Source organism: Camelus dromedarius, chromosome 5 (assembly GCF_036321535.1).
Source record: "Camelus dromedarius isolate mCamDro1 chromosome 5, mCamDro1.pat, whole genome shotgun sequence".
NCBI lineage: Eukaryota > Metazoa > Chordata > Mammalia > Artiodactyla > Camelidae > Camelus > Camelus dromedarius.
Genome location: NC_087440.1, coordinates 54613296 through 54639904, shown reverse-complemented (window position 1 = coordinate 54639904; position 26609 = coordinate 54613296). Strand labels below are relative to the sequence as shown.

Genomic DNA, 26609 nt, shown 5'->3' with positions numbered 1-26609 from the left:
TACAGGCCTTACTCAGATCTCAGCAGTTATTGTACACACTCATTTTTTTGGTACGAATTCGTACATTTTATTCCCTGTATAAATTCATATTAACTGCCTCCACAATCAAGATCACAGTATGTTATTAAAAGTCTGTTAGTATTGAGACTAAGTTGGCAAAATAAGTCACAAAGGAAGAGTCACTATAAATGTCACCGTGAGGATTACGGCTGACCGCTGAATGATCACTATTATTACCAAATACTTCGTGGATTCCCAAGGACACTTTCTTGTTTATTTTGGAAATTCATTAATTTCATGAACATCTGCCCAGTGAGCCCAGGAATCTATTAAGTCCAGACTGTTCAGCAAGCGTTCCTGGCAGGGCGGGCAGACAGGCTTCAGCTCACATGCCATCTCTCGTTGAATTTTAGTGGCTGCCTCCAGGGGTGTGTTGAAGAGGACTTGGAGGCCACATCTGGGCTCAGCAGGAGACAGCCATTACCTAAGAGATGCTCTACCACAGGAGAGTAGGGGCTGAACGCGTGCCAGGAATTTGCCACTGCCAACATTTTTGTGGCTTTTGGAGCCACAGGGTGTTCTAGGTGCTGGGAAAGAGGGATAAAGAAGACAAAACCCCTGTCCCCAAGGAATTCATAATCAGGAAGGGGAGGCGAACATGTCAATCAAAAACTGGGACACAGAATACTAATACGTGTATGGGTCAGTGCTGAGTGAGCACACTTGGGGCACAAGACTTAGATGGTCTGTGACATTGGTCACGTTAGCCTCTCTGTGCCTCGGTTTCCTAATCTGTCAAGTGGGGATAACAGCAATAGCCACATCATAGGGTTATAAGAATTAAATGAGTTAATATCTATGTAATGCATTTTGAGGAGTGCCCAGCGTGTAGTAAACACTATGCAGCTATCAGTGTTAATTTACTTTTCATGCTGTATGGTACCAAAAAATTTATAATGTATTGTTTGTAATCATCAGAAAAGTCAACGGAGATTAATAAAAGAAATATTAAGCTTCCAAGCTGTACCATGAGACTGTCGAAGTGGGCAGTCTGAATGGAGTATTTGGGGATAGTTTTTGTAACCCAGAGTTTTGAGTTCTTGCCTCATACTAGGCTAGCAAAGGTTGGCATGTTTATAAATTCAAATGTAAAGAATGTTAAGAAAAATAAAGTATTGCAATGATTTGAAAAGAAACAAGTCCCTTCCATTTGTAACTGCAGCAAATAGGTTTCTTCCAGGTCAAAGTCCATCAGTGAAATGCAGAAAATGGTTAGAAAGTCAGTCTGGGGCAATGGAGGTGGCACTGACCTCCCCACAAGGGAATTCTGTGGGCTCTTAAAGAAAACCAAGAGAGATTTGTTCTTTTCCTGAATGGTTTACTTTTCCTATAGCAGACTTGAGACAGAAATCAAACTGAGAGATGCTAAGCCAGGTTCTATGCATGTTATGTTTGGAATTGCTTGTGATGGCCGAAACAAAGCTAAGACTTGTGTACGGTTTATGACAGCCAATCCCTTGGTCCTTTCTGGTCTCCCTTTCCAGCTCATGATGAAGAATCTGCACATTCTTGCTCTCAGTCATCAGACCCCTGAGTAGCCTTAAATGGATAGGTACTGAAAACATGTTCTTCCCTCTCGTCTGAAACACCTTGATGCTATTCCAAATGTTGCTTAATAGACATCTCAACTGCCCCAAACCATTCTTCTCTTATCTCGTGGAAGAAAAGGCCCCATGCAAATATCCTATGAGATCTCACTTGATTTAACTTCTGTAATCAATAAAAGGTCCTCTTGCCTCTGTCTAAATGGATGAAAAGAGGTTAATTCTTGTTAAGTTAAGGACATTGTTTTTGCCCCCTAATCTTAACCTCATCTTAATCCCTTCCTGCAAAAATCTGCTCGGGTTCCATCATCTATTTTTAATGCCTCCTACACATCATTTTCTCCACTGCAATGTTCCAGCACCTTCTCAAAGTGAATATACATCCAAAATCAAACTTGTAGCTAGCTTCTCTCCCTATTGTGTCTCCTATCTTTTTGGAATCAACTAACTCAACTTTCTTCATCCCTTAACTGCCTGCCATGTGTGAAGCGCTTCCCGTTGATCTATAAGATCCCTCCTCCACAGACCCAACAGTCAATTCCTGGTCCACGTCTTATTGGACCCATTAGTAGCATTTTACTCAGTTCACTTTTTGCTCCTTGAAACCTTTTCTTCATTTGCCTTGCATCACACACACACACCACCCTCTTGAGTCTTCTCCAACTTTAATGGTTTCTCCTTGGCTCGCTGCCCCTCCTCTTTTCCCCAGCCTTCATGTTGAAGTGCCCAGGCCCAGTCCTTGGTTCTCTGGCTACATCTCTACCATGGTAATCTCACCTCATAGTTTCATTGTTTTAAATACCATTCATGTGCTAATAACTCCCAAATATCTATCTCAAGTCAGTCTTCTCTCCCAAACCGCATGCTCATAAATCTAAATTGCTTATGAGACATCTCTGAATGTCTAACAGACATGAAAACTCACCATTGATGACACTGAACTCCCAATCTTACCCCAAAACATATTCAATAAACAGAGACTTCCCCATCTCAACTGATGGCAGTGCTACACTTACGGTTGTATAAGCAAAAATCCCTGCAGTCAATCTTGGATTCTTCTCCTCACACCTCTAATTTATTCTTTCAGGAAATCCTGTTGGCTGTACTTTCAAAATATATCTAGACTCTGATCACTTCTCCCCCGTCTACTTCAGCCATCCTGGTCGAAGTCATTAATTTCTTGCCTGGGTTACTGCAATAGTCTCTTAACTGGTTTAAATGTTTTTGTCCTTGCCCCAGTACAATCTATTCTTAACATAGCAGCCAAAAGAATCCCTTTAAAGTGTGACTCAGAGCACATCATTCATTTGCCAAAAATCCTCCAATGGCTTCCTGGTTTGCTGAGAGCAAAAGTCAAAGTCCTTGCAATGGCCTACAATGCCCGTAGGGTCTCTCCCTCCCCATCACCTCTGCAGCCTCTAGCACCGCTGTCTGCCTCACTCACTCCCTCTCAGCCAACAACCTTCTTTGCTTTTTCCCAAACAAGATGGTACTCTTCTATCTCGGAATCTGAAGACTTAAGTTCAAACCATTTTCTATTGCAGTGAAGTGGCTAAAAGTCACAGCATATTCAAGTGCCCCTAGAACACTCTGCATGGCCCAGGCTCAGGAAAGATGCTTTTATCAGGAGACCATCGGAAGATGAAATGAGGGCTCAGGGTCTGGGGGTCAGTGCCAGCACTTTGCTCCTCCCCGTCTGGCCCAGTCTGTCTCACTCACGCAGCAGACACATACTGAGAGCTTACCAGTACTGGTCCTGGCCAGGGCTGGGCATCTGTATACAGAACTCGCTTTCCCTCGCCACAAGCCTGGCAGGTAGATCTCACAAGTGTTCCCATTTTACAAGTGAGGACCTTGCTCAGAAAAGTTACCTGGCCAAGTTGTAGTTAGCTAATTACAAGTCTGAGATTTGGAGCCAGGAGGTAGTGACACCAAAGTCCTTGTTCTGTCCACTTCATCAAGCTCCCTCCCAGGTGCTCAGGGGATGTTTGATAGAAGCACCAGTGAATGAATGACCCAAAGAACTGCAGTTCTGATACACACAGTTTAACCACTATCGATACTGTGGAGGGGTAAAGCAATGACGTTAAAATTTGTTAAAGAGAGGTTAGTGAAATACAAGTGTTGATATGACCTATGTGTTCGAAACTTTCTAGAGGAGACAGCTGAGCTCTCATCTTCTTTACTGATGTTCTAAAAAAGGGCGCCAACCTCTTTCTTCTTCTCGAGATACAATCTAGTTACCATGTTAAACCTCCAAGTCATTATCAGGTCACGTACTTCACTGGGACTCAAAGGCCTAGGAGGCCACGACAATCATCTCATCATCCTCCCCTCTGGTGGGCTAAGCAGCCATAGTGAAATGCAGAAGTGCTCGTTGGCTACACTCTGACAACCATCTTAAACGTACTCATCTTAGCAAGACCTGACCAAATGTGTAAATCAGTAGAGCTGGAAATGTGATGACCCAAGACTAATCTGAAGACAAATGACATAAACCTCAACCCCTTAAAATACAGAAGACCAAGTTCTGAGAGGGCAGGGAGCTAGGCGCTCACAGCAATCCCAGCTATCAAAGAGTTTTCTAACAGTTGCTAGATTCTGTCACTGACCCAGGAAACTCGGGCCAAGGAGTTCTGCCATCCCAGAGTGCGTATGTCTGCTTTAATAGTTCAAGCCATCACTCTTCATCACATAGAGGTTTGTGAAACTGCTCCCTGGATTACCAGTCTGTGATAAAACACTGTCACCAGAACCTCTTACACAATAAATTAATGCGTGATAATCACCTAATTCCCCAAATGTGCAAAGTATCAATATCTGAACGTAAAAATAGAAAAAAGAATTAAGAGTCTCTTGTGGCATTATCAATGCAGGATCTTAAGTATTTCTTTGATTACTTCACTAAAGTTCTGTTTCAACTAATGTAGTTAAAATTCAACACCCTCACATATATGAGAAAGCCATTTAAAAAGGCCCATTAGCCAAAAGATCCACAAGATTGGTAGAGGCCAAGAAGCTGCCACTACCGATTCTTCATTCTCCCATGCCTTTTAACTGGGGGGGTTCCTGCATGTTGACAGGCACATAAGGTCTAACCGTAAAAGCTTTTCCCCGAGAAAGGCATCTCGGTGCTGACGCTGTATTCAGGGACACATGCAAAACAGCATCAAGGAGTTCTGTTTAATGGCGGCCACTCTCCCACGTTGTCACTTTACAGAAGCACTCGTGGCACGTTTGACACTTTGCTCAGCCTAAGTCAGGAGCCACAGAGAGGACTCCTGGCCCTAGTCCCAACTGTGGGCACTTTGCTTTAATGGTCCGAAGAGCAAGAGGCTGTCCTCGGCAATCCCCTCCCGCAAAGCTGTTCCTGCCCCATCTCTCCTAAGGGGTTAGGCTGAGCGAGAGAAGGCCACAGCATTCACATCAGGCCACAGCACAGAGCAGCATTCTCAGTTAGCAAACCTGCTCCCCGCAGTCAGGAGGAAAAGTGACCCTGACAACTGGGGATTAAAACGAGGAGATGCAAGGGAGGGGACATTCCAGGGTGAAATTAAAAAAAAAAAAAAAAAGAGAGAGAGAGAGAGAGAGAAAGAAAGAAAGAAAAAGGGGGAAAAAAGAAGTGGAAAAAAAAAAAAGAACAGAAAATTCACAAAGCCCATGAGGCTGTCTGGTTAACCATGGGTTAGAATTAGGTTTAGAGAATCACACGGTAACTCAGTGTCTTGGCAAATCCAAAAACCCCAGGTGAAAGACAGTGAGTGAAAGGCATTTCTATTTGTGGAAAGAGGAAGTTTTCTTCTTTCACCACTTAATCTCTCTAATTTTCTTCTTCTTTTTTTTTTGTCTATTTGAACCCGAGTTTGGACCATCATTTGTTTTTACCAGCCCAGTATCTTTTCCATCTTTCCAGAGTCAAAAGAACAACAAAGATGGGGTCCAGAAAGCCCTTTCCCACAAACAATTCCAATCAGCCCTCCTCTCCCAGGGTTACGGGGTGCTTGGAGCAGACATTCCCAGCGGGACATGCCACACACAGCAAGCTGCCAAACCAGACTGCGCTAAAGGGCTTCCGGGGGACTTACTTGTACTTGTGCTGGTTCCAATTGTATTGATCGTGGTGGGCACGGATGAAGAGGAGTAGAGGGGCACATGGCCATTCTCACACCCCAGGCTTTTGTCCTGCCAGTTGGAGGCGTTGATGCAAATCCCAGAATCCCGAGAGTTCTGCCACCCATTGAGCTTGTCGTCGGAGTTCTGTCTTTGGTGATAGTAGTGTGTCTGCCCATAATCCACAGAGTCTGAGCGGCCTCGGCTCTGGCCGCCAAAGCTGGTTGATGTGCGGTCCTCCAAGTGGTTCAGCCACATGGCCAAAGCACTGCGGTCTTCCAGTGAAGTGGCCGGATGTATCAAAGCATAGGACAGCAGCTGCCTGCTCTCCTCGATGTGCTGGCTGTGTTCAATGGAGTGCGCCAGGATTTTGGGCAGCAGTTTCATATACTCTACTTTTGCGTCAAGGTTTCCTGGCTTCAGCAAAGGCAGGTGAGTTAACAGGAGGGAAATCACTTTATCCTTGGATTCCTGTTGCCATTGGTTAATGATTCCTGAAAAGGAAAATAAACAGGGCAAATAAGCATTTATACTGGCTCCAAGCACCACACTGGAAAGAGAATTCCTGGGGATTAGAGTTGCAATCTGGGTACCCTGGCTAAATTTTCTCAAAATAGCAGCTGCATCAAGTTGGATAACTGACCTCAAGTTGTCAGGGGGAAGTGATTGAAACTTCCCCCTGACACTTGAAACTTATGGAACAAATGAAACTTATGGAACAAATGCTCCCAGATGTCTGGGTCCTCAGTCTAATTCTCATGCAAGTCTCCAAAGAGGTGATGACTACTTTAGTACACACAAATACAATTTACAGCTGTTTTCTTTCTTAGGAAAGTCTAGCTATTCCCTAGAGATAGGGGAATAAGGAATCAGAGAATCTCCATGGAAAAGTGAGTGTGATCAAGAGTCCACGCAGTGGAGTCCTCGAAGGTAAGACTACTTTGCCTTCCCTAGACGTCTTTGGAAAAATGGTTAAAGCCCTGGCAAAGGTATTTATGTGAAGTTGGTAAAACTTCCTAGATGGAGAAATCTGTCTGGAAAGAAAGGATGCCCCTCATCTCAGTGAAGTAAGCCTGCACTTTCCTCATGAAAAGCTGACTCAGAAAATAACTGTGACCTCAAAGCTAGAACAAACAATGGACCCAAGACTTGGCTCCAGCGACACCTCGGATCACACATGCTGAGCAAGCTATTTTTATGTATAGAAGATCTGTTTGGTTATTTTTATTATGGTAAAATATACATAATGTAGTATGTATCATTTTAACCATATTTCACTGTGTGGTTCTGTGGCATTAAATACAGTCACATTGTTGTGCACCATCACCACCATTCATCTCCAGATCTTCTTCACCTTCTCAAACTGAAACTCTGTACCCATGAAACACTAACTCCCCATTCTCCCCTCCCCCAGCCTCTGGTGACCATCATTCTACTTCTGTCTCTAGACATTTGACTACTGTAGTTACTTCATATAAGTGGAATCATACAGTCTTGTCTTTTGTGATTGGCTTATTTCACTTAGCATAATGTCTTCAAGATTCATCCATGAGAAGATTTGTTTTTAACACCCTCACAAAGATCCCTTCCTATTCGCCCCTCCTCAAAACACAAACTTGTTGCCCTTGGGTGAATGTAGACTAACAACACACTTTGCCTTAATTGGCCTTTGAGAAGTAGCTTGTTCTGGGGACTTATCTATGGGACTTGGGACAACAGGAAAGAGCACTCCCTGCCAGAAAAGTCATTCCTGACACCGGAAGACCTCAAGCCTGGCCCACTGATGACCGTGTAAGGGCTAGGGGAGGGCATCCTTCTGGCTTTCACAAAGTATCTGCAGGGTTGAAAAGGCAATACTGGAATTTAGCAGAAGGGCTGCACAATTCTAGTGAGGCACAGATCTATCAGAACAAGCTCAAGTCACTGCTGACCATAAGCTACAAATGCATCAGCCATGTACAATAAGGCCTCTCAAGACAAAGGTGTGTATTCAAAGAAAAGTATCAGGTGGAGAAGGTATGGTACGTAGTGAAAGAATGTGGGCTTCAGAGTCAGGCACACCGGCACTAATTCCAGCTCTGCCACCTAATTGACAGTGGAACCCTGGTAAGTGACTCAACCTCTCAACTCCTTCATCAGTCAAGAGTGTTACCAACAGCACCTGCCCCTCCTTGGGGTATAGGATTAAATGAGGTAATGTATTAAGAGGACCAGTCAGGTACTTGATGGTGGACACGATTTCTTCTATTTGTCTCTGCATTAGTCGGGCCCATATTACAGCCATGTTGGGTGGTTTTAGATACCAAGTTTTAAAAGTAACAGAGACCAGACATGACCAGGGAAGGTCATTAAAAATTACCAGAGTTGAAAAGAGGCAGAAAATCAGAAGGTGAAAAATAATGGGGTTACTGAACTTACAACTGAATGATATGAAGAGATAGTTGACTTTTCTCAAGTAGGGATTTGATAAGGAGATGCACAGTCAATTATGCGAAGTAGAAGTCTTCAAACCGAAGCACGAGAGAATAAGGTTGGCTTTGGAGAAGAACCGAAGTGCCAGAATGATAAAGGATTCAGGGGGGTCACCAAGGAAGGCTCTACAACCTCTGTTCTGGGAGTTTGAAGAATAGAGATAAATGGTCCAGAGATGCACTGTCAGATAGAAATGTAACGTGAGCCACATATGGAATTTAGAATTTTCTATTATAAAAATAAAAGTAAAAAGGGGGTAAATTTAATTTTAATGATCTAAATTTAATCCAATATATCAAAATATTATTTTAACTTGTAATCAATATAAAATTATTGGTGAAACATTTTACATTCTTTTCTTTGTATTAAGTCTTCAAAATCTAGGGTGTACTTCATACTGTCCAAGGCAAGCTACAGATTCAATACAACCCCTATCAAAATACCAATGGCATTTTTCACAGAACTAGAACAAATAGTTAAAAATTTTGTATGGAGAGAGGTGGGTACAGGTCAGTGATGGAGCACACACTTAGCATGCAGAAGGTCCTGGGTTCAATCCCCAGTATCTCCATTAAAATTTTTTTTGTATGGAAACACAAAAGACCCTGAATAGCCAAAACAATCTTGGGAAAGAATGGAGCTGGAGGAATCATGCCCCCTGACCTCAGACTACACTACAAAGCTACAGTCACAAAAAACAGATGTATAGCTCAATGGAACAGAGTAGAGAGCCCAGAAATAAACCTATGCACTTAAGTCAATTAATCTACGACAAAAGAGGCAAGAATATACACACTGGAGAAGAGAGTCTCTTCAATAAGTGGTGCTGGGAAAACTGGACAGCTACATGTAAAAGACTGAAATTAGAACACTCTCTAACACCATATACAAAAATAAACTCAAAATGGACTAATGACCTAAATGTAAGGCCAGAAACCATAAAACTCCTTAAAGAAAGCATAGGCAGAACACTCTTTGAATGAATCACAGCAATATTTTTTTGGATCTGTCTCCTAAAGCAAAGGAAATATAAGCAAAAATAAACAAATGGGACCTAATTAAACTTAAAAGCCTTTGCACAGCAAAGGAAACCATTGACAAAATGAAAAGACAATCTACTGAATAGGAGAAAATATTTGCAAGTGGTATTTCTTATAAGGGATCAATTTATAACATATATAAACAGCTCATATAATCAACATAAAAAACAAACAACTGGACTGAAAAATGAATAGACATTTTTCCAAAGAGGAAGTGCATATGGCCAACAGGCACATGAAAAGATGCTCCACATGCAAATCAAAACCACAATGAGATATTACCTCACACCTGTCAGAAGGGCTATCATCAAAAGGAACACAAATAGAAAATTCTGGCAAGCATGTAGAGAAAAGGGAACCCTCATATACTGTTGGTGGGAATGTAAATTGGTGCAGCCACTGTGGAAAACAATATGGAGGTTTCTAAAAAAATTAAAAATGGAAATTCCATATTACCCAGCAATTCCACTCTTGGGTATATATCCAAAACCCCCACTAATTTGTAAAGATACATGCACCCTGATGTTCACAGCACATTATTTACAATTTCCAAGGTATGGAAGCAACCTAAGCGTTGCTTCCAACACACACACACACACACACACACACACAACTACTACTCAGCCATAAAAAAGAATGAAAGTTTGCCATTTGCAACAACGTGGATGGACTTGGAGGGTATTATGCTAAGTGAAATAAGTCAGACAGAGAAAGACAAATACTGTATGATATATCACTTATATATCCAATCTAAAAAATACAACAAACAATTGAATATAACAAAAAAGAAGCAGACTCAGATATGGAGAACAAACTAGTGGTTACCAGTGGGGAAAGGGAAGGGCAGAGGGACAATACAGGGGTAGGAGATTAAGAGGTACAAACTACTATGCATAAAATAATCTAAAAAGATATATGGTACAACACATGGAATATAGCCGATATTTCATAACTATAAATGGAGTATAACCTTTAAAAATTGTGAATCACTATATTGTATACTTGCAACTTACACAATACTATACATTAACTATACTTCAATTTTTTTTAAACCCAGGGTGTACTTTACCATTGACAGCACAGCTTGAAGTAGCCACAGCTGAAATGCTCACAAGCTCTATGTGGCTGGTGGCTACTGAACTGGCTAGCACAGGGCTACAGACATTCAGATGGGGAAGGCGGGTGGGAGGGCACAATGACCTCAGCAGGTCCCTCCAAGCTCCCTGACTCTATATTTAGCTAATTGCCACCTGACACAAGACAACCCTCGTGCATTCCACTAGGAATACAGCCTTTCTTTTAAAGTGGCCCAGGAGAGGAAGAAAGCACCAATTCTAACTTTCTCATCAGTACATTTTCCGCAAACACCCAGCATGTTTTAATTCATAAGTATGCTCAGAATGAAGATAAAATCTATTCATGAAGCCCAAGGAACTAAAGAGGTGCTGGCAAGAACCTAAAGGGCCTGAGAGGAAGGTGAATCTATGTCTGACGCCAGCACGGATCCCATAGAACCAGTGTATACCCTGGAAAACATACATTTAAAAATAAAATTTGGGGACAACCTTTTATACAAATCCACAAGGCTGAGGAACTCCCTCGCTTTTTATGAGGTCCCTTTCCTGTTTCTACCCTTTCTGCAAAAGGTCAGCCTAAAAGAAAAAAAAAAATCAGGGACAAGAACAAAACGTAAATAGGACTCAGAGTGCAAACTAAACAAGTTCTATCTCCACGTAAGCACTCTCTGCCAGGGATTAACCTGGGATCTGGGGGAGGAACCAGCACAGCCAAGAGGAAAGGAAAACCAGAGGCTGCTGGCCCCGGTCCCTTCCAGGCCTGAAATGGTTCTTTCTCTATCCTCGGGACAGGGCTTGGATGTTGTGAGGCTGTGGTGTGGCCAGGAAGACAACTATGACTTTTGTTTACTGCCTGTGGGGTCATGGAAATAAGATGGCCTTCTGTGGGCTAACTAGACCTACTGGATCAAACTATTTCTGCTCCTGCTCCGGCTGCCATGCTGACAGTTAATGGTACTGAGTGTTTCTATGTGCCGGGCACTCTTCTAAGATCTGTGCCTGTAATTCTTCATTTAATCCTCACATGAAGCTTATGCAGTAGGTCCTCTTCCAAAACTGACTTTATGTATGAGGACACAGAGGCACAAAGAGGTCAAGTAACTTGCCCCAGGTCCCCCTGGCTGGTGAGGTGGCAGAATAGGGATATGCAAATTAGCATAAAGACACATGATGACTATCATTCCAGAAGAGCTTGGCTACGAGCTAAATACATTAACATCTGTATATATGCAATATGTAATTTTATAATACATAAAAACATAATCATAGAATATAGTGTCTAATTACATATAAAATGTTTATATGAACATATATTTATAAGTATAATCATGCAAAAATATTAAGAGTACATGGGTCAGCAGAAGCGTTGGGTCAGCTACTGAAGTGTAGGAAAAAAAGAAGTTACAGAGGACAATGGCCTTTTGTGGTTTTAAAATACGAGCACAATGTCTTTGACAGTCCTCTCCAAAAGGTGGAGCCTAACCAACTCTGAGTTGCGTGCAGGCTGGAGCTGACGAGCCCCGTTCGCCAGAGTGTAGCAGCGGTGACAGCGTGTGGCTTCATGGACTGGTCACAACAGGCACTGCAGCTTGTACCGAGCTCTCCCTCTGGCCACTCACTCTGGGGGGAGCCAGCGGCCACGTCGTGAGGACACTCAAGCAACCCAACAGGGAGGGAGGTCTTGAGAGTGAGGAACCCAGTCCTGCTGCCAACAGCAGCACCAACTCAGAAGCAGAATTCCCAGCTCCAGTAAAGCCTTCAGGTGACTGCACTCCAGAGAACATTTTGAGGGACTCTGAGTCATATTCCTGATCCACAGAAACTGTGTGATAATAACATGTTTATGGCTGTGTTGAGCTGCTATGTTTGGGGTAAAGATAATGGATGCACCTATTCAAGTGCCCCTGTAGGGAACAGGAAGTTTTAGCCATTTGGCTTTGAGAGGTTCACTCCTTCTAGCAAAGTCATACCCATTCTGACAGGGACTCGTGAAGCTAACCTGTTGCCATTAAACATGCACCTCACCTAGCCTCCCTCGTCCTGACTATCCACTCGCCAAACTACCTTCGGACTAGGATTTAGCTCTCCAGGCACCTTCAGGGAGAGAATGAACCAATCATACAGACGAGGTATTCCTAGATTCTGTGATGATTTTTCAGGGCAACTTAATAAGTGGCTTCTGATTATGATTTGCCTTCCTGTGGAAGCCTGCCTGTGCTGATTACATGGACTCTGAGTACATCCGGTCCCCCTGGTGCCTTTGAGTGTGTGAGGTCCCTCCTTACGGCAAAGGAATAAGCCAACATTGTAGGGTCTACTTCCCTGCTTTCCAGTTAGTACTGAGTCACCCTCTCAGGGTGAGGGTCCCCAGGGCACTGACGACAGTGAGAATGTCCACCTTCAAACAGAAGCCAGGACCGACATGCAGGGACTTGGTACCTGAATGGCAGGTCCTGCCCAGCTGCCCACTGGCCTTCTTTGTGGCATCCACACCACCTACCAGAGACAAGGAGCCTTTACTGAGATGTGTAGTCAAAGAATTCTCCTTACTGGGGAAGATACAGGAATCCTCAAGATTTTCAATTAACTCTTCCCTTCTATGAGGCAGTTTCTATTATTAACCCCAATATCACTCTATTCAGTAGACAGTCTGGAAAACGTAAGTCCAAGAACAACAAGGCTCGGTGATGTCAATCATCTCTATCACTTTCTCTGAATATTTTCTCTATTATTTCTCTGGATAAGGATCAGAGATAGAGTTTGCTGGATGTTTTATGTGGGTAAAAGCTAATGATTTACAATCTATCAACCAGTGATATAGAACTAGTAAAAAAATTCTTGAAAGAGCTACAATTAAAGACCATGAGGATTCGGAAACTGTCCCAATGATTCTTGGAGTGACAAAGAATGTGTCTAAATACCAAGTCTGCTGTTATTACTACACAACGGTATGTCAGTGTTTAAGGGCTCCGGTTGTTAGTAAATTACCCTTAAATTGCTATTTTATTATACCCTTGTTTTCAGTTTAATAACATTTACCATAAAAGGGTTTCTCACAAGTGTATTTAGGCAATTTACTCATGCGAGAAATGGCTGGAAATTAAATGCACACATGCAAGAAGCCCTGGTTAAATAAATGCGCTAAAAGGCAGGAACACCAGTGGGTCTTAAATGGTCAATGGCTCCCTGGAAGAATTTGTATTACAAACTCAACCCTAGACACATCATGTAATAAAGGCTTCTAAATGCAGTGCATCTTTGCATGAATCAGGGTCGGACAGACAGTGGTAATACCACACACCATGAATTTGGTAGGGACGTGAGCTGAGAGGGCACCTAAAGAGTTAGGGGCGGGGGTAATGGCAAATACCAACAGGGCAAATGATGGGATTCTTGTGTTGGCACCTCCACTTGTCTGTTGTCTTCCAACAGATCTATGTAGTAGATGCCACAGCCCATTATAAACTCTAGAGAGTTCTCTGAGAGGGCACGAGGTGCCGGGCATTCATAGGCACCTGATTGTCCTCAAAGGGCAACAACCAGATACCCCTGGCCCCAACAGGCACCTACAATGACCCCTTACCACCCCCATACCCCACAATCTATTATCAACATAACAAGCAGAGTGATCTTTTTATACCAGAAGATAAGTTGTGTGATCCTTTCTGATCCAACATCCCAGTGGTTCCTCACCTCACTCTGAGTTAAGAGTCACAGAACGGAGTATGAGCCCCATCTTCTCTGCCTGGAATGCTTTTCCCTCAGACCCACATTTAGCCTCCCTCAGTTCTGTCTTGGTTCACATGTTACCTTCTTAGTGAGACCTTCTCTGCCTGCATTTTTAAACTGTCCACATCACCCCCTCTTGCCCGACACTCCCTTATCCACCCCCTCTGCTTTATTGTTCTCCATAGAGTTATCATGGGACCTGCTGTGGACCACACTTAGCTTCTGTCTTTCTCTACTTGAACATAAGCTTCCTGAGGGTAGTGATGTTGTCTCCATGTTCCATTGTTTTATCATTTCCTTATTAATCACATTTTTTTAGTGGCTATAAATTGTCCTCAAGCATTTCGTTTGATAGTGGTTTATTAGACTTTAGGATTTCTTACTCAAGATCTTAAGCATGTTCTAGAAATTTCCTTTAAACAAAGACTGATGGACTGGGTGACCTGCAAGCAATAGTAGGTACCAACTGTCACCCCAAAACTGTTCATCCATCACCACTTTTGTGTTTGACTCTGTGGAATTCTGATTTACATTTTACCTTTAATGTCAAATAAAAATAGGAACGTGTAAAAGAGGAAAATAAAATTATTAGTCCTATTTTCAAAAATTTTAAATGAATATACGTATATTCATGTATGACTGAAAAACTGTGCTGTATACTAGAAACTGACACAACACTGTAAACTGACTATAACTCAATAAAAAAAATTTTTTTTTAAACTACATCCCCTTCCTCAATATTCCATTTAGGATAGAAAATTTCCCCACATGCTAGAAAACAAGAGCATAATGGGTGCTTTTCCTGATTATGAGTGACACCAATTAAAGTAATCTTCATGATAAAGATTTGTTAGGCTGAGACAGCAGAATTAAATGCATTTACTATAACTCTTGCATCTGTTGAAGAAAGAGATGAAACTAATGCCCATAGGGTTGTGTGAAGACTATAGTATGTCCACATTTTTCTGGCCATAAGTGATTATGTCCTAATAAAACCTCACAGGAATGGGTCTCCTAAGAGTCATATAAATTAGAGATAAAGAAAATGTTACCTTACTCTTGACAAATGCAAGACAAATCCTTGCAAACCACATTCAGCTGGTGTTTTATACCCAAAACCCCTCCAAGGAAAGGCTATAAATGTTCCAAAAGCAGGAAGCTTTCCTACTCACTAATCTTCAGTGCCACTCTCACACTCCCAGACCACCACATACCACAAAATGACTCTCCCATCGTATTTCAAAAGAATGAATTCACAATCCTCACGAGGACCTCGCAGAGGAGAAAAACATGCTTTGCACCTCGATGCTTCGATTCAGGCCTTGCTCCAGAAGCAGCACTGGAAACAGGAGCCTGAAAAGAGGCACACTGTGGTCCAGGGAGCCCAACTGCAGTCATATTTCTTCCTGGAGAACTTTAAGACCCAAATCTTTGGCATTGTCCAGATGGAGTTAACCAAGGAAGGTCTTGAGAGGAATATAAACAGGCCAAATCACAAAAGAATAGTCTGTGCTCAGTCCAACAGAACCAACTGAACAACCACCACTGCACACAACAGGTTTATAAACCTCACAAGTCTGGGAAGGGCCAGAGTGAACAAGCCTCTCCTCTGACAATACAGAGCCTTACTATGTCTTCAAATGAGTCTGGACTATTAAGTCACCGCACTCTCTAAGATAATGAGGAAGCTGCTCGACCACTCGTAGACAAGATTTCCCATCCTGAGAGATGGGAACCCAAAGCGTGAGTGTGAACTTGAGAGCCTTGTAATGTGTGTAAATACTGTCACCAAAGAATAGCACACACATAGTCCCAAAATATTCATGTTGGAAAAATTGATAGTGAAATGTATGTATTACTACTCAGTTAGGTAGGAAATCTGAAATATATGTACAATTTATTCAATGGAGAAGAAAATGGATAATTTTGTGAAGGGAGGATATTCAAATTCACGGTTGCAAATTAACTGTTAATGTATTTGAAAAGCAGTCAACCGCACAAGGACGGAGTTGGGGGACTAAACGTAGAACAGAGCCAGTCCTGCTCTCTCATCCTCATTACCCATAGCCCTGCAGAGGGAGTTAGAGGCACACCGCCCTTCCTGGATCTCTTGCGCTATCAGCCAACTCCAGGAATTTATGCAAAGGTAGGCAGAAAAGGCAGCTTATTTTCACCTCTTCCTTGTGCACCAAACTCATTTTCAGGTTAGTAGGTCTGTTGAGGCAATCAGACAGAATGCGACTTCAGATTTTTTTGAGGAGGGGTGCTACTTTTTAATTTCTGAAGTCCTCTGGGGCAGTGGGGTAAGGAGAAAAGGAAGGCAGGGTGATGGTAAAAGATGAAATTCTCTAATTAGGAATGCGAATGGCTGAAGCCATCTCCCTCCTTCTGGGCATCCCACCGTGAAATTAAACAGACCCACAGGCCAGCGGCTGGACCAGAATCAGGAGGACTGACTGGACGAGGATGCCCTGCTTTGGGAGACTTAGTGGGAATGTTGCAGGGGGAGACAAGAGCTCAGAGTCCATACTGTCTGTGGACAAGGGCCTCTTGCGCATCCTTCCTGAGTCTCAAACATACCGTCTAGAATTCTAAACCAAAGGAAGACACAAAAGTAGTGAGAGGATTTAGGCCACACTAATCCAGAGCAGGGAGTGACAGCAACTGCCTACTTTGTTTTAGTCTAGCTTTACACCACCAACTTTGGAGGTGGATATATTTATTAATCCACTGGATATTTATCTTTGGTCCCTATCAATGTATATGGCCTGGTGCTAGGATCCCTCTTTTTCAATGGGGTGTGCAGGGTCAGAGAGAGCCATGGGAAAAGATTTCCACCCCATAGAAAGGCCTGCAATAAAAAGAATTTGGAAAGAATCAGACCAGAGGGGTAGAGAAATACTTTAAGAAGGTCTCCGTTTATAGAACCAATAGGCAACTCTGTATGGAGTAGAATCCATTGTTTAAAGTCACCCCAGAACCTCCAGCAGAACTCCAGCCAGCATCCAACACTGTATTTACTGAAAACACACAGAGCTCAATCAGTTATGACTATACCAACGGAGACTCAACCTTTGGCTGTTTAAATCCTAAGAGGCTGTTATTTATCAGTAAATATTCTTTGCTGTAGGACTGTTTTGTGTACATCCAAACTCGCCCCCTCCAGCCCCCATCCTTACCTACAACATGAAGAGTCTACCTCCTTCCTTGACTCCTGCTGATCGACTCTGGCCCTCACTACTTCTCTCTACCACACCGTCTAGCTCAATGACATACGATACTGTTTCTTCTTTATTAGACCGTCAGCTCCTTGAGGGCAGGGACAGTGCCTCCTGCTTATGTGTCTCCTATTTGTTTGCCAAGGTGGGTGCTGAGCACACATACTTGCTGGACCAGACTGGACAAAAGATACCTGCACTTTTCTGTCACAGCTGATGACACAGATCTCTTCCTTCTTGGCTTCGTCTGTCTCTGGTCGTGGTGTTAAGTGTCCACAGCAGAACTCTGGACCAGGGCAGAATGGTGAAGGGACCCTGGGTCCTAGCAGAAGGGGAGGGTTGGTCTCTCTACGGGCGAATGCCTCCCAGCGTCGTCATATCAGCCCACTCCCGAGGCCCCCTCTGCTCTCTGCGAGCCCCTCCCCCTACTCCACCCCCAACACAGAGGTGGCAAAGCTGAGCCGCCTGGAGACTCAGACTCCAAGACGCAGGTTACAAGTACCTAAGGTAGGCTGGTTATCTAGGGGTTCCTTTCTGAGGTATTCACTTCCAAGAACTGTAGGAGTACCAGGTGCTCTAAGTAACTTGAAGGAAAGGAGAAGAAAGATAAGAAAGCATCGTGACTGGGAGCATAGACTCTAGCTGTACCGTTGGGTTTGGATCTCCAATTTCCACTTAGTTAGCTGTGTGACCTGGGCAACTCTGTACACTTGAGTTTTCTCATCTAGAAGATGAGACACCTTATAGGATTGTTATGCCATTGGAATTATTTAATCTATATATATATAAGGCGTGGGGACCATTGTCTGGCCCATTGTGAATGCTCTGTAACTGGTGGCAACAGTCCCCATTATCCGAGAGACTAGGATAATGCCCCCAGGGGACCCCCTCCTACAGTCTGGGAAAGGAAGAGGGGAGAGTAGGGGAGCCAAAAAGATCCAACACACTGGTTCTCCAAGTGGAGGGGACCACACAGCTGGGAACATGTGAGAAATGCAAATTCAGGATGCCTCCCTGGATCTACTGAATCAGAAACTTTGTGATTAAAAACGCCTTCAGGTGATTCGGATCCAGGCTTACATTTGAGAACCACTGGTTAAAGGAACCAAGGGAAAATCATGGCCTCTGTGATGAAGGTGGTTCCTATTTCCAGCTCTGGGATCGTTAGGAGGTTAAGGCTGGTGTGAAACCAGGTGGGAAAAATAATTTCTTACCAGGAGAAGGACTGAGAGAGGAATCAATTCAAAGGGCTGCAGGGACCTAGTTTTAAGGGGAAGTTGTTGGATTAAAAAAACAAACAAAAAAACCCCAGCACGTAAGCAAGTAAAATGTCATAATATTTCTAGGACAGGGCTGACCTCTCAAGTTTCCCATTCATAGTCATCTAGGCACTTAAAAGGAGTGACAGAGCCTTCTGAAGCTAGACAAGGGAGCCACAATTTGGCCCATTTGGGTTTTAAGAGTGTTGTCAGAACAAGAAGTCTGACCAGGCCTGAGATGGCTCACAGATACAATGATGGTGAGAATTTCTGTTTTAAGGCATCATGACCATAGACTCACATCCTTATAAACCACCCCTACATCTTGCCAGAGTTCTGTGTGGCTCCAAGGAGGAGGGTGGAGAGGGGTCCACAGGAGACCCAGAGGAGCCTGGACCACAGAGCCAGAGCATTACCTCTAAACGGTTGCTCCGGAGAGCCGTTTGGTGAAGAAGTATCAACTCACAGGTCTGACGATGAGCCACGAGACATGCAGCAACAGGAGCGAAATTCTCTTGGTTAGAGGACCATAGTATTTTGCTGAGTTTGGGGGGAGGGCAGGGACGCTGTCAGGTTATCTGGAGCTGAACACATTACAGTTAAACCAGATGTTAGGTGAAAAAGTTGTGAGTTGACGGAATTATCACATAAGGGATTGCTCCATCTCCTCCCTCTCCACGTGTCCTCCTCCTTTTCTCCCTGCCTCTGGTGTCCACCAGGCACAGATCAGCATTATTGAGTGTCCAGCTGGGTATTGTGATGTCAGAGGCATCACCCACAGTGGTTGAGGAAACTAGCAGCCCAGCCCTGTTTGGGGACACATGGCCTCGATTGGAGCTCTCGTGACACCATGTGACACCACTTTCGTTCCATCTACCTGAAAACATCTCACACCTCCTACATCTCCAGAAGCCCTCAGTGTACCCTCCCCAAACCAATATGGTGCTTCAGGGAAACCAAGGCACAGAGAAACTTGCTCAAGGTCAGGAAGCAATACCCTGGTACTGCCATGAACACTGCCAGAGCTTCCTGACCTCTTGTCCACACCAGTCCAGGGGACCCGGCTGCCTTTTATAGAAAGTTTCCACACACCTTCTATTCCTAACCTCAATCACAAGCATCACCGGTCCACATGCTTCAGAAGCACCAGCAGACTCTGTGTCACAGCCTTAGTAACGTCCCCTTTTAGGACCATGAGCACCACTTGTTTGCACTGGACACTGAATTCTTGATACTCTTCTTGGACTGCTTTTTTGTTTTTATTTCCAACAGAGGTAACTAATCAGGGCTTTACAGATCAAGAAAACCAACTATGGTTGGCCAAGAAAAAGCAGCAGCTTACCATACGTGACTGTGCCCCAAGATGCCAAGAATGTCAAGAGTCTGCAGTTTGAGGGTAGGAAGAATTCTTTGTTACTAATGGCCCAGGGTGAGGGCAGTACCTATCTTTTTTGTTTTTCTTTTGCAAGCTGACAGTAACATATTGAGAAAATGAAAGATAATCTAATAGAGATCACATATATGTATACGTACACATATATGTGTGTGTATGTATTTAAAAAGTTTTTTCTTATAGAAGTATAGTTGATTTACAATGTTAGTTTCAGGTGTATAGCAAAGTGTTTCAGTTATACGTATATATTATGTTTATGTATGTATTTTAAAAGTTTTCAGAATGTCTTGACCTTGAGATCTAAAATGGGTAGAGCCTTTGGGAAAAAAAGGAAGCAAGCCCCTCTGAATAAGATCTGCATGTGAAGGTGGAGAACAGATATGTAACCTTTAGCATATGGCTTGCTCCACTATTCAGTGAACAGATTCCAGTCCCTAAATAAAGCCCCGGAAAGCACACATATTGGACGAACTAGCTCATTTATAAAACAACTGAGGGGCCAAGACAGGGAGTGCTCACTGGCCAATAAGATGACTTGGTTTCCCAACATGACAGAAATGCATTTCAACCATGTAGTAAATAAAATAAAACTTCATTGTCAAAGAACCCCAACTGTCCCCCATGTGATCTGCCTTTGAGGCCTCCTCATGTGACTGGCCTCCCAATTTAGAGCGTAACCAACTCCCAATGACCTGTAATAACACCATTCCCAAATTAGAGCTCTCAATTTGACTTGGCCTCAGTCCCTCCCTCACAGCAAAATAAAGCATCCGTTTTCTTTTTTTTCACATTCATAATACTCTCCTTTTCGAGTTGCCAACTCAAACCCTGCTCCAGTCAGATTGAGCCCTTCCTCTATTTTTTTTTCTGGTTAGCCAAAGAGCCTGATGGAAAAACACCAAGAGACAAAAACAAAAACAAAATCAGACAAAAATTCCAAGTAAGTGACATTCAGCTGGAAAAGCTATGATTCACATGCAAATAAAAATCTCCCTGAATTCACTGTTTTATGACGCAAGCCCCTGGCTTCAACATAAAAAGGGCAGAATGAAATCACCCACAATTAAACTCACCCTGGAATACTGGAATTCTCTGGCTAGACTTCCCCAGTTAATGATAAGACCCCCCCTCCCCCATAATGGAATGAAGCTAATTGTGTTGGATCCCAGGGTATCCCCAACTCAGCTGACATTCACAGCTGGGCATTCCCCAGTCCAGCATGGTCCACCTTCCCACAGCCCTGACCTGGGCTAGCCAGCCCACGTGGAGATGGGGCTCAAGCCTCTCAGTGGCAGCCCTCCTTTCCGGGCAGACACCGGGGATTGTGCTGAGAACCCTGGCCCTCGCCCCCACACCACATCCCTGGATGCTAGTGTGCCAGAAAGCTTTCTTAGGAGCTCTGGGAAGTTCTCCCCAAGACTAAACGGAGCCTTTGTTTGAACTTCACAGCATCCTCAGCCTCTGATCTCAAGTCCAGGCCAGTGATAGTCCAGCAAGTCACCTCTCCTGACTGGTAGACAATTTACCATTTCACTTTCCCTTCTTCTCCAGGGGAAAGTTGGTCAGATACCACTTTCTTTTTCTCCAGATGGTTCCCTTATGATGCACACTCCATCTGCCCGAGAGTCACAGAATTCTGGAGACAGAAGGGCCCTCAGAGGTTCTCCAGCCCTTCCTTTACTAGTTGTGGGCCTCTCATCACTGGATTCCTCCCTGCCGGTCACCTGGCCTGAGCCACTCCCTAGTCATGGGGAGTCTACTTCCACCATCAAAGACATCTGGGATTACTGAAGCCGCAGTCAGCCTCTCTGCAACTTCTTCCCATTCAGCAAAGGTGAGTTTTCCTGAAACTGCAAAGAATAAATCTACAGACACTTGTTCACCCATGATCAGAGCCGCATTATTCACAATAACCAAAAGCAACCCAAACGTCCATCAACAGTGAATGGCTAAACAAAATGTGGGAGTATACATACAACAGAATATCGTTCAGCCTTTAAAAGGAAGGAAATTCTGACACACGCTGCAAAAGGGATAAATCTTGAAAACATTATACTAAGTGAAAGGAGCCTGATATGGAATACAAATATTGTATGATTACACTTATATGAGGCACCCAGAATAGGCAAATTCATAGAGACGGTAGGCAGAATAGTGGTTACCAGGGGCTCAGGGGAGGAGGGGACATTATTGTTTAATGTGTAAAGAGTTTCTGTTTGAGATGATGAAAAAGCTTTGGAAATGGAGAGTGGTGATGGTACTGCAACATTGTAAACATAATGAATGTAATAGAACTGCACACATAACAACTTTCAAAATGGCACATTTTATGTAACATCTATTCTACTACAGTGAAAAAAATACAAAAAAATTAGATAAATTGACTTCCCCTTTCCCAAGATAGCCATGCCTCTAAATTTTCTTTTTCAGGCTAAAACCCCCCGTTCCTTCTAATAATCTTTAGATAATATGATTTCTAGACCCCACGGCTTCCTGGACACCTTCCTCTGGGCCCACTCAGTGTCTCTTTGGAAACCTGGTGCCCAGAAATGAACAGGAGACTGTGCTTGGCTACCAGCTCCCCAATGTCTCCCTCAGAGGCACAGCTCAGCTCCCAGTCGAAAGCCACATAGAATGGGCCCACTGACTGCCTGTTTTGGATGCCAGGGCAAAAAGGTCCGAGTTCAAAAGCCATGCCATATCCATCCCCTACCCCCGTGGTTGCTTCCCCAAGCCCAGATCCATTTCCCAGACAGCTGTGGGCAGCTGAAGCTGAGAAGTGAAACTGGCAGAGGCAACTGGCTGGTGGGGTGTGGGGTGTGGGGTCGGGGGAAGCATCTCATCTAAGCACACTCGGGCCTTTCCACAGATTTCCCTCCATTCCCGTGGGTGTTTGGCAAACGGAAACGGAGCAGGCACGGGAGGCATCTCTCTCCAGGCACTCGGGGATGCCTCTTACCAGCCACCCACCAGCAGCCTGTAGCCGGCATCACGGGGCTCAGCCACCCAAGCTGGACCAGCCTTGCTGGGCGCCAAGCACTCGTCCCTCTCTGTCCATCTGGAAAAGGTTTGAAAGTTTGAAGCAGAAAAGTTCCCTTCTGCATTTTAAAGGATGTGGAAACTGAGTAGCCTGGGTGTTGGTCTGATTCCACGAGTGAGTAATCCATTTCCTGAAAGTAAACTGCTCACCCTTTGGAAGTGGACCAGGGATTTTGGGGTGCCATGTGAAGTGTCACTAACTGGGTAAATATTTACTGGCAGAAGCCACGGAGCTTTTCTAGGAATGTCAGTTAATTTACTAAATGAATGACCCTTAAGGTGACAACCTAAAAAAAAGTTAACTTGTCTTTTAATGGGTGAGCATTTTATGCCTGGGATGGGGTATTAGAAGGGAGGGTGCTTCTCTGACTAGTTAGAATAACCACATATAAATTAAAACCAGGCCTGACTTTAAAATCTCTACCTTCTAACTTTTCTTGACGCCTGATTTTCTATTAAAATCTGAGCCGATGATTGGTTGACTTTGGAAAACTCTGTTCTCTATGCCAATAATTTGCCTGGAGTTTCAAATGACAGGATTTGAAAAATGCCTTCTCTGGGAGTCTACTGGCTTCGGGGATTCCATATAGAGGATCTCATATATCTGCCACTTACTAAAAGACTGTGCCCTTCTGGATATACCTAGAGTCATGCCTCTCACTCTCCTGTGTGGAACAATTTAGACTTCAATCAGGTGGCTTGAAAAAGCCTTTTGCACTGATGAATAAAAAGGTGATTTCTTTTTGGCTCAAATGATCACTTAAACAATCTTTTCAAAAAGACTCCTGTGTCCCCTGCTTCATGAAACAGGCAATCTGCAGGAAGTAATCTAAATTTTCTGATTAAAACAATGCAGACAGATGAGTGTTTTTGGAGCTCTGCTGGGAAGAGGAAGAGTTTGTATGTGAGGCAGCCTCTGATGTAGGAATAAATCAGGCTGAGAAGTGATTCTCAGTGGAAGAATCATGGAAGTGATGAAGTTGACAGAGAAAGGTCATTCTGGATTCCCATCCTCATGCTCAGCCTCCCGCCAGCGCTCAGTCTCTCTCAGGACGAGCCCTTTTAGTAAAGAGTTTGGGAAACATATGTGACTGTGTTGAGCTCGGGCACCCCCCCCCCCCATGCAGTTTTCCGAGATAGAAATGGAGGTTTCCCTGACTCTGCCCAAACGGAGTAGGGATATGTCCCGAACTCCGTTCCACCTCACAGACACTTGCGTCTGGTTTTAGGCCAACCGTACGGTATCCTAGAATCAGATGCCATCTACCTGCTGTTCCTTCCCTAACAGGGGTGCTCTGGGAAGGGGATGACTCTGTGACTCCAAGAGATGACAACCCTCCCTAGTGTGCTGGAGCCTAAGCCCGTGAAGGCCAGAGCATCAGTACACGCTTCTGTCCCTGGGGAACCAGGCAGGGTGCTCACTTGGGTACACAGCTTCCCCCCGGAAGGCCCATCTCTCACAGCACTGCACAGCGGCTGGCATGGAAGGAAACAATATGCTGGCTGCCAAGAACACAGGGTTGGTGGTCCAGGTAGCCAGCAATGTTAAAAACAGTGTTTTCCTTGTTCATTCATTTCCTTCCTTTCCAATCTACGAGGGCCTATCTATGAGGTGGCATTGCTTAAACAGAAGTCACTGAATGCCTGAAAAACAGGGCTGGCCTATTCTGTTAGTAGAGTGGGAATTTGCTCTTAGTTGATTTCCTTTTATGCTTTCATTTGGCACATATAAATATTGTATTATCTTTGTATTTCTCTATTGTATTGTCTGTTTAATTTATCTTTTGAAGCATGAGGACATAGTCAGAGTGCAGATCCAGAGGAAGATGACTATGTGCTGAGAAACTCTATTGTCAATACTTTTTGGAACAAAAGCAAATGCTTACAATATAAGTGATGATCAGTGAGCATTCATAACCACAGAATAACGAGGAGTTGGGAAATGTCAGAGAAATTCACAAGATGAGCCTTGAACGGGATGTGTGCTGGGAGGGACACCTGTTGACAGTTAAGGATCCAGACACGGTGTTTGTCCCTTGGTTACCCTTGGCACCTGCACTCAACAGCCTCTAGGAAACCACCTTATTCTATTTTCTCTGTGACTCTCTCCTGTACAGGCTTGGCCTGAGGAGATGGAGAGGTCACAGAGGAGAGCCAATGGAATGAAATAGGAGAGACAGGAGGCTGGCAGGGAACTAAGCAAGCCCCAGTTGCTTCTGCTGCTTGCTTTCTTTCTTTTAAAAAAAAAATTTTGGGGGTACTTTATTTATTTAATGGAAGTACTGGGGATTGAACCCAGGACCTCGTGCGCATGCTAAGCACGTGCTCTACCACTGAGCTCTACCCTCCCTCTGTTTCTGCTGCCTTTTGAATCCCGGGAGTAAGTACAACATACAGACGCTTCCCCCTATAAACGCATACCTCAAGATCCTTCCGTGCGTGCAGCAGACTGCCCACGACCTCGGACATTTACTATGGGGTGAGAACAGGGCTCCTGCTTTACCCAGGGACGCCCCTGTAATGGAACCCCCACCTCAGGTGTGTCCATGATCTTCAGCCCTGCACTCGCTGTGAGGCAGTCCGAGTAACCAACGGTCGGATCACGCCCGCTCTCCCCGAGACCTGCACTGCTTCTGAAAATGCAACGTTGCCGCCCTCATAGATCTTTCTGTCATCTGAGCAGTGGTCTGTCACAACTCACTTCACCTGCTTGTGCTTTGGGAGATTTTCCCATTTTAGTGAAACAGAGAAACTGCTGAGCTGGCCTCCCTGAATACTTTTCACTTGGGGCCCCATCCAGAAGTGACTAAAAAGTTTTCCAAAATGAGCGGTGTCCCCCCACGTGTAATCCTGTATGCACACAGGACTACATCTATCTGCTCAGCCTCTGGTGTTGAACATCTTAACATCTATGGAATACTTTTTTTTTAAGTTTGCCAACTCCCTTTCTAAATATCTTTACACCTAATTTTCAAAACAAGCGTGACGGGGCAGGTTGTGAGGAAACAGGCTGGTGGAGGTGAAGTGACTGACGTGCCCCAGGTGCTCCACGCCCGCCCGAGCCCCGGTCCCCAGTCCGGCGTGGGTGCCTGCTGTCCTCTCGCTGGAAGGAAGGTCTGCATGGCTTGGCCTCACCTGCCCACTGTCTTCTTACAGATGAAGCTAAACCTGGATGGCATTAGAAACTTAATAATAGTTTGAGAGCAAATCTTAGCAGTCTCCAAAGCAGTCGAGAATCAGATTCTGCAAGCAAATAAGACATCATTGCCTATTTCTTCTTCCTCTGGCTCTGCTGGCGGGTGTGAGTGAATTGAGTGTGCCGGGTGAGGGGAGTGCAGCCTCCAGAACATACCATTATGATTATCTAACAATAACAACACTCTCACTGGCAGCGTCCACTGAAAAGATGAAAAGCATGAGGTTTCTTTTACTCTACATGGCAACAAGCTTCTGAAGTTAAAAAAAAAATTAAAAATATAAACTGCTTCATTAGGTCTCAGTGATGCTGGTTACTTTGAGTTTTATTCCAACTTTAACAGTAGGAACTGAACAAGTTTCTGGATCTTGTCTCAACTAAGACGCTTTCCAATGTTCCAGAAAAGGATATTTAACAAATGGGGTTAAGTTAAGTAACTGAAGTTTAGTTAACTTTCTCTTAAACTAGCCCTA

General features: G+C 44.0%; 1 protein-coding gene across 2 annotated transcripts in view; it reads right to left on the bottom strand.

The window, feature by feature from the left end:
• The window catches only part of SAMD4A (sterile alpha motif domain containing 4A), a 201961-nt gene that overhangs the window by 76645 nt on the left and 98707 nt on the right, over nucleotides 1-26609 (bottom strand). For both annotated transcript variants that reach the window (XM_010982945.3, XM_031453758.2), the window contains exon 2: nucleotides 5690-6208. In XM_010982945.3, the coding sequence (XP_010981247.3) occupies nucleotides 5690-6208 (519 nt within the window). The remainder of the gene's footprint in view (nucleotides 1-5689; nucleotides 6209-26609) is intronic.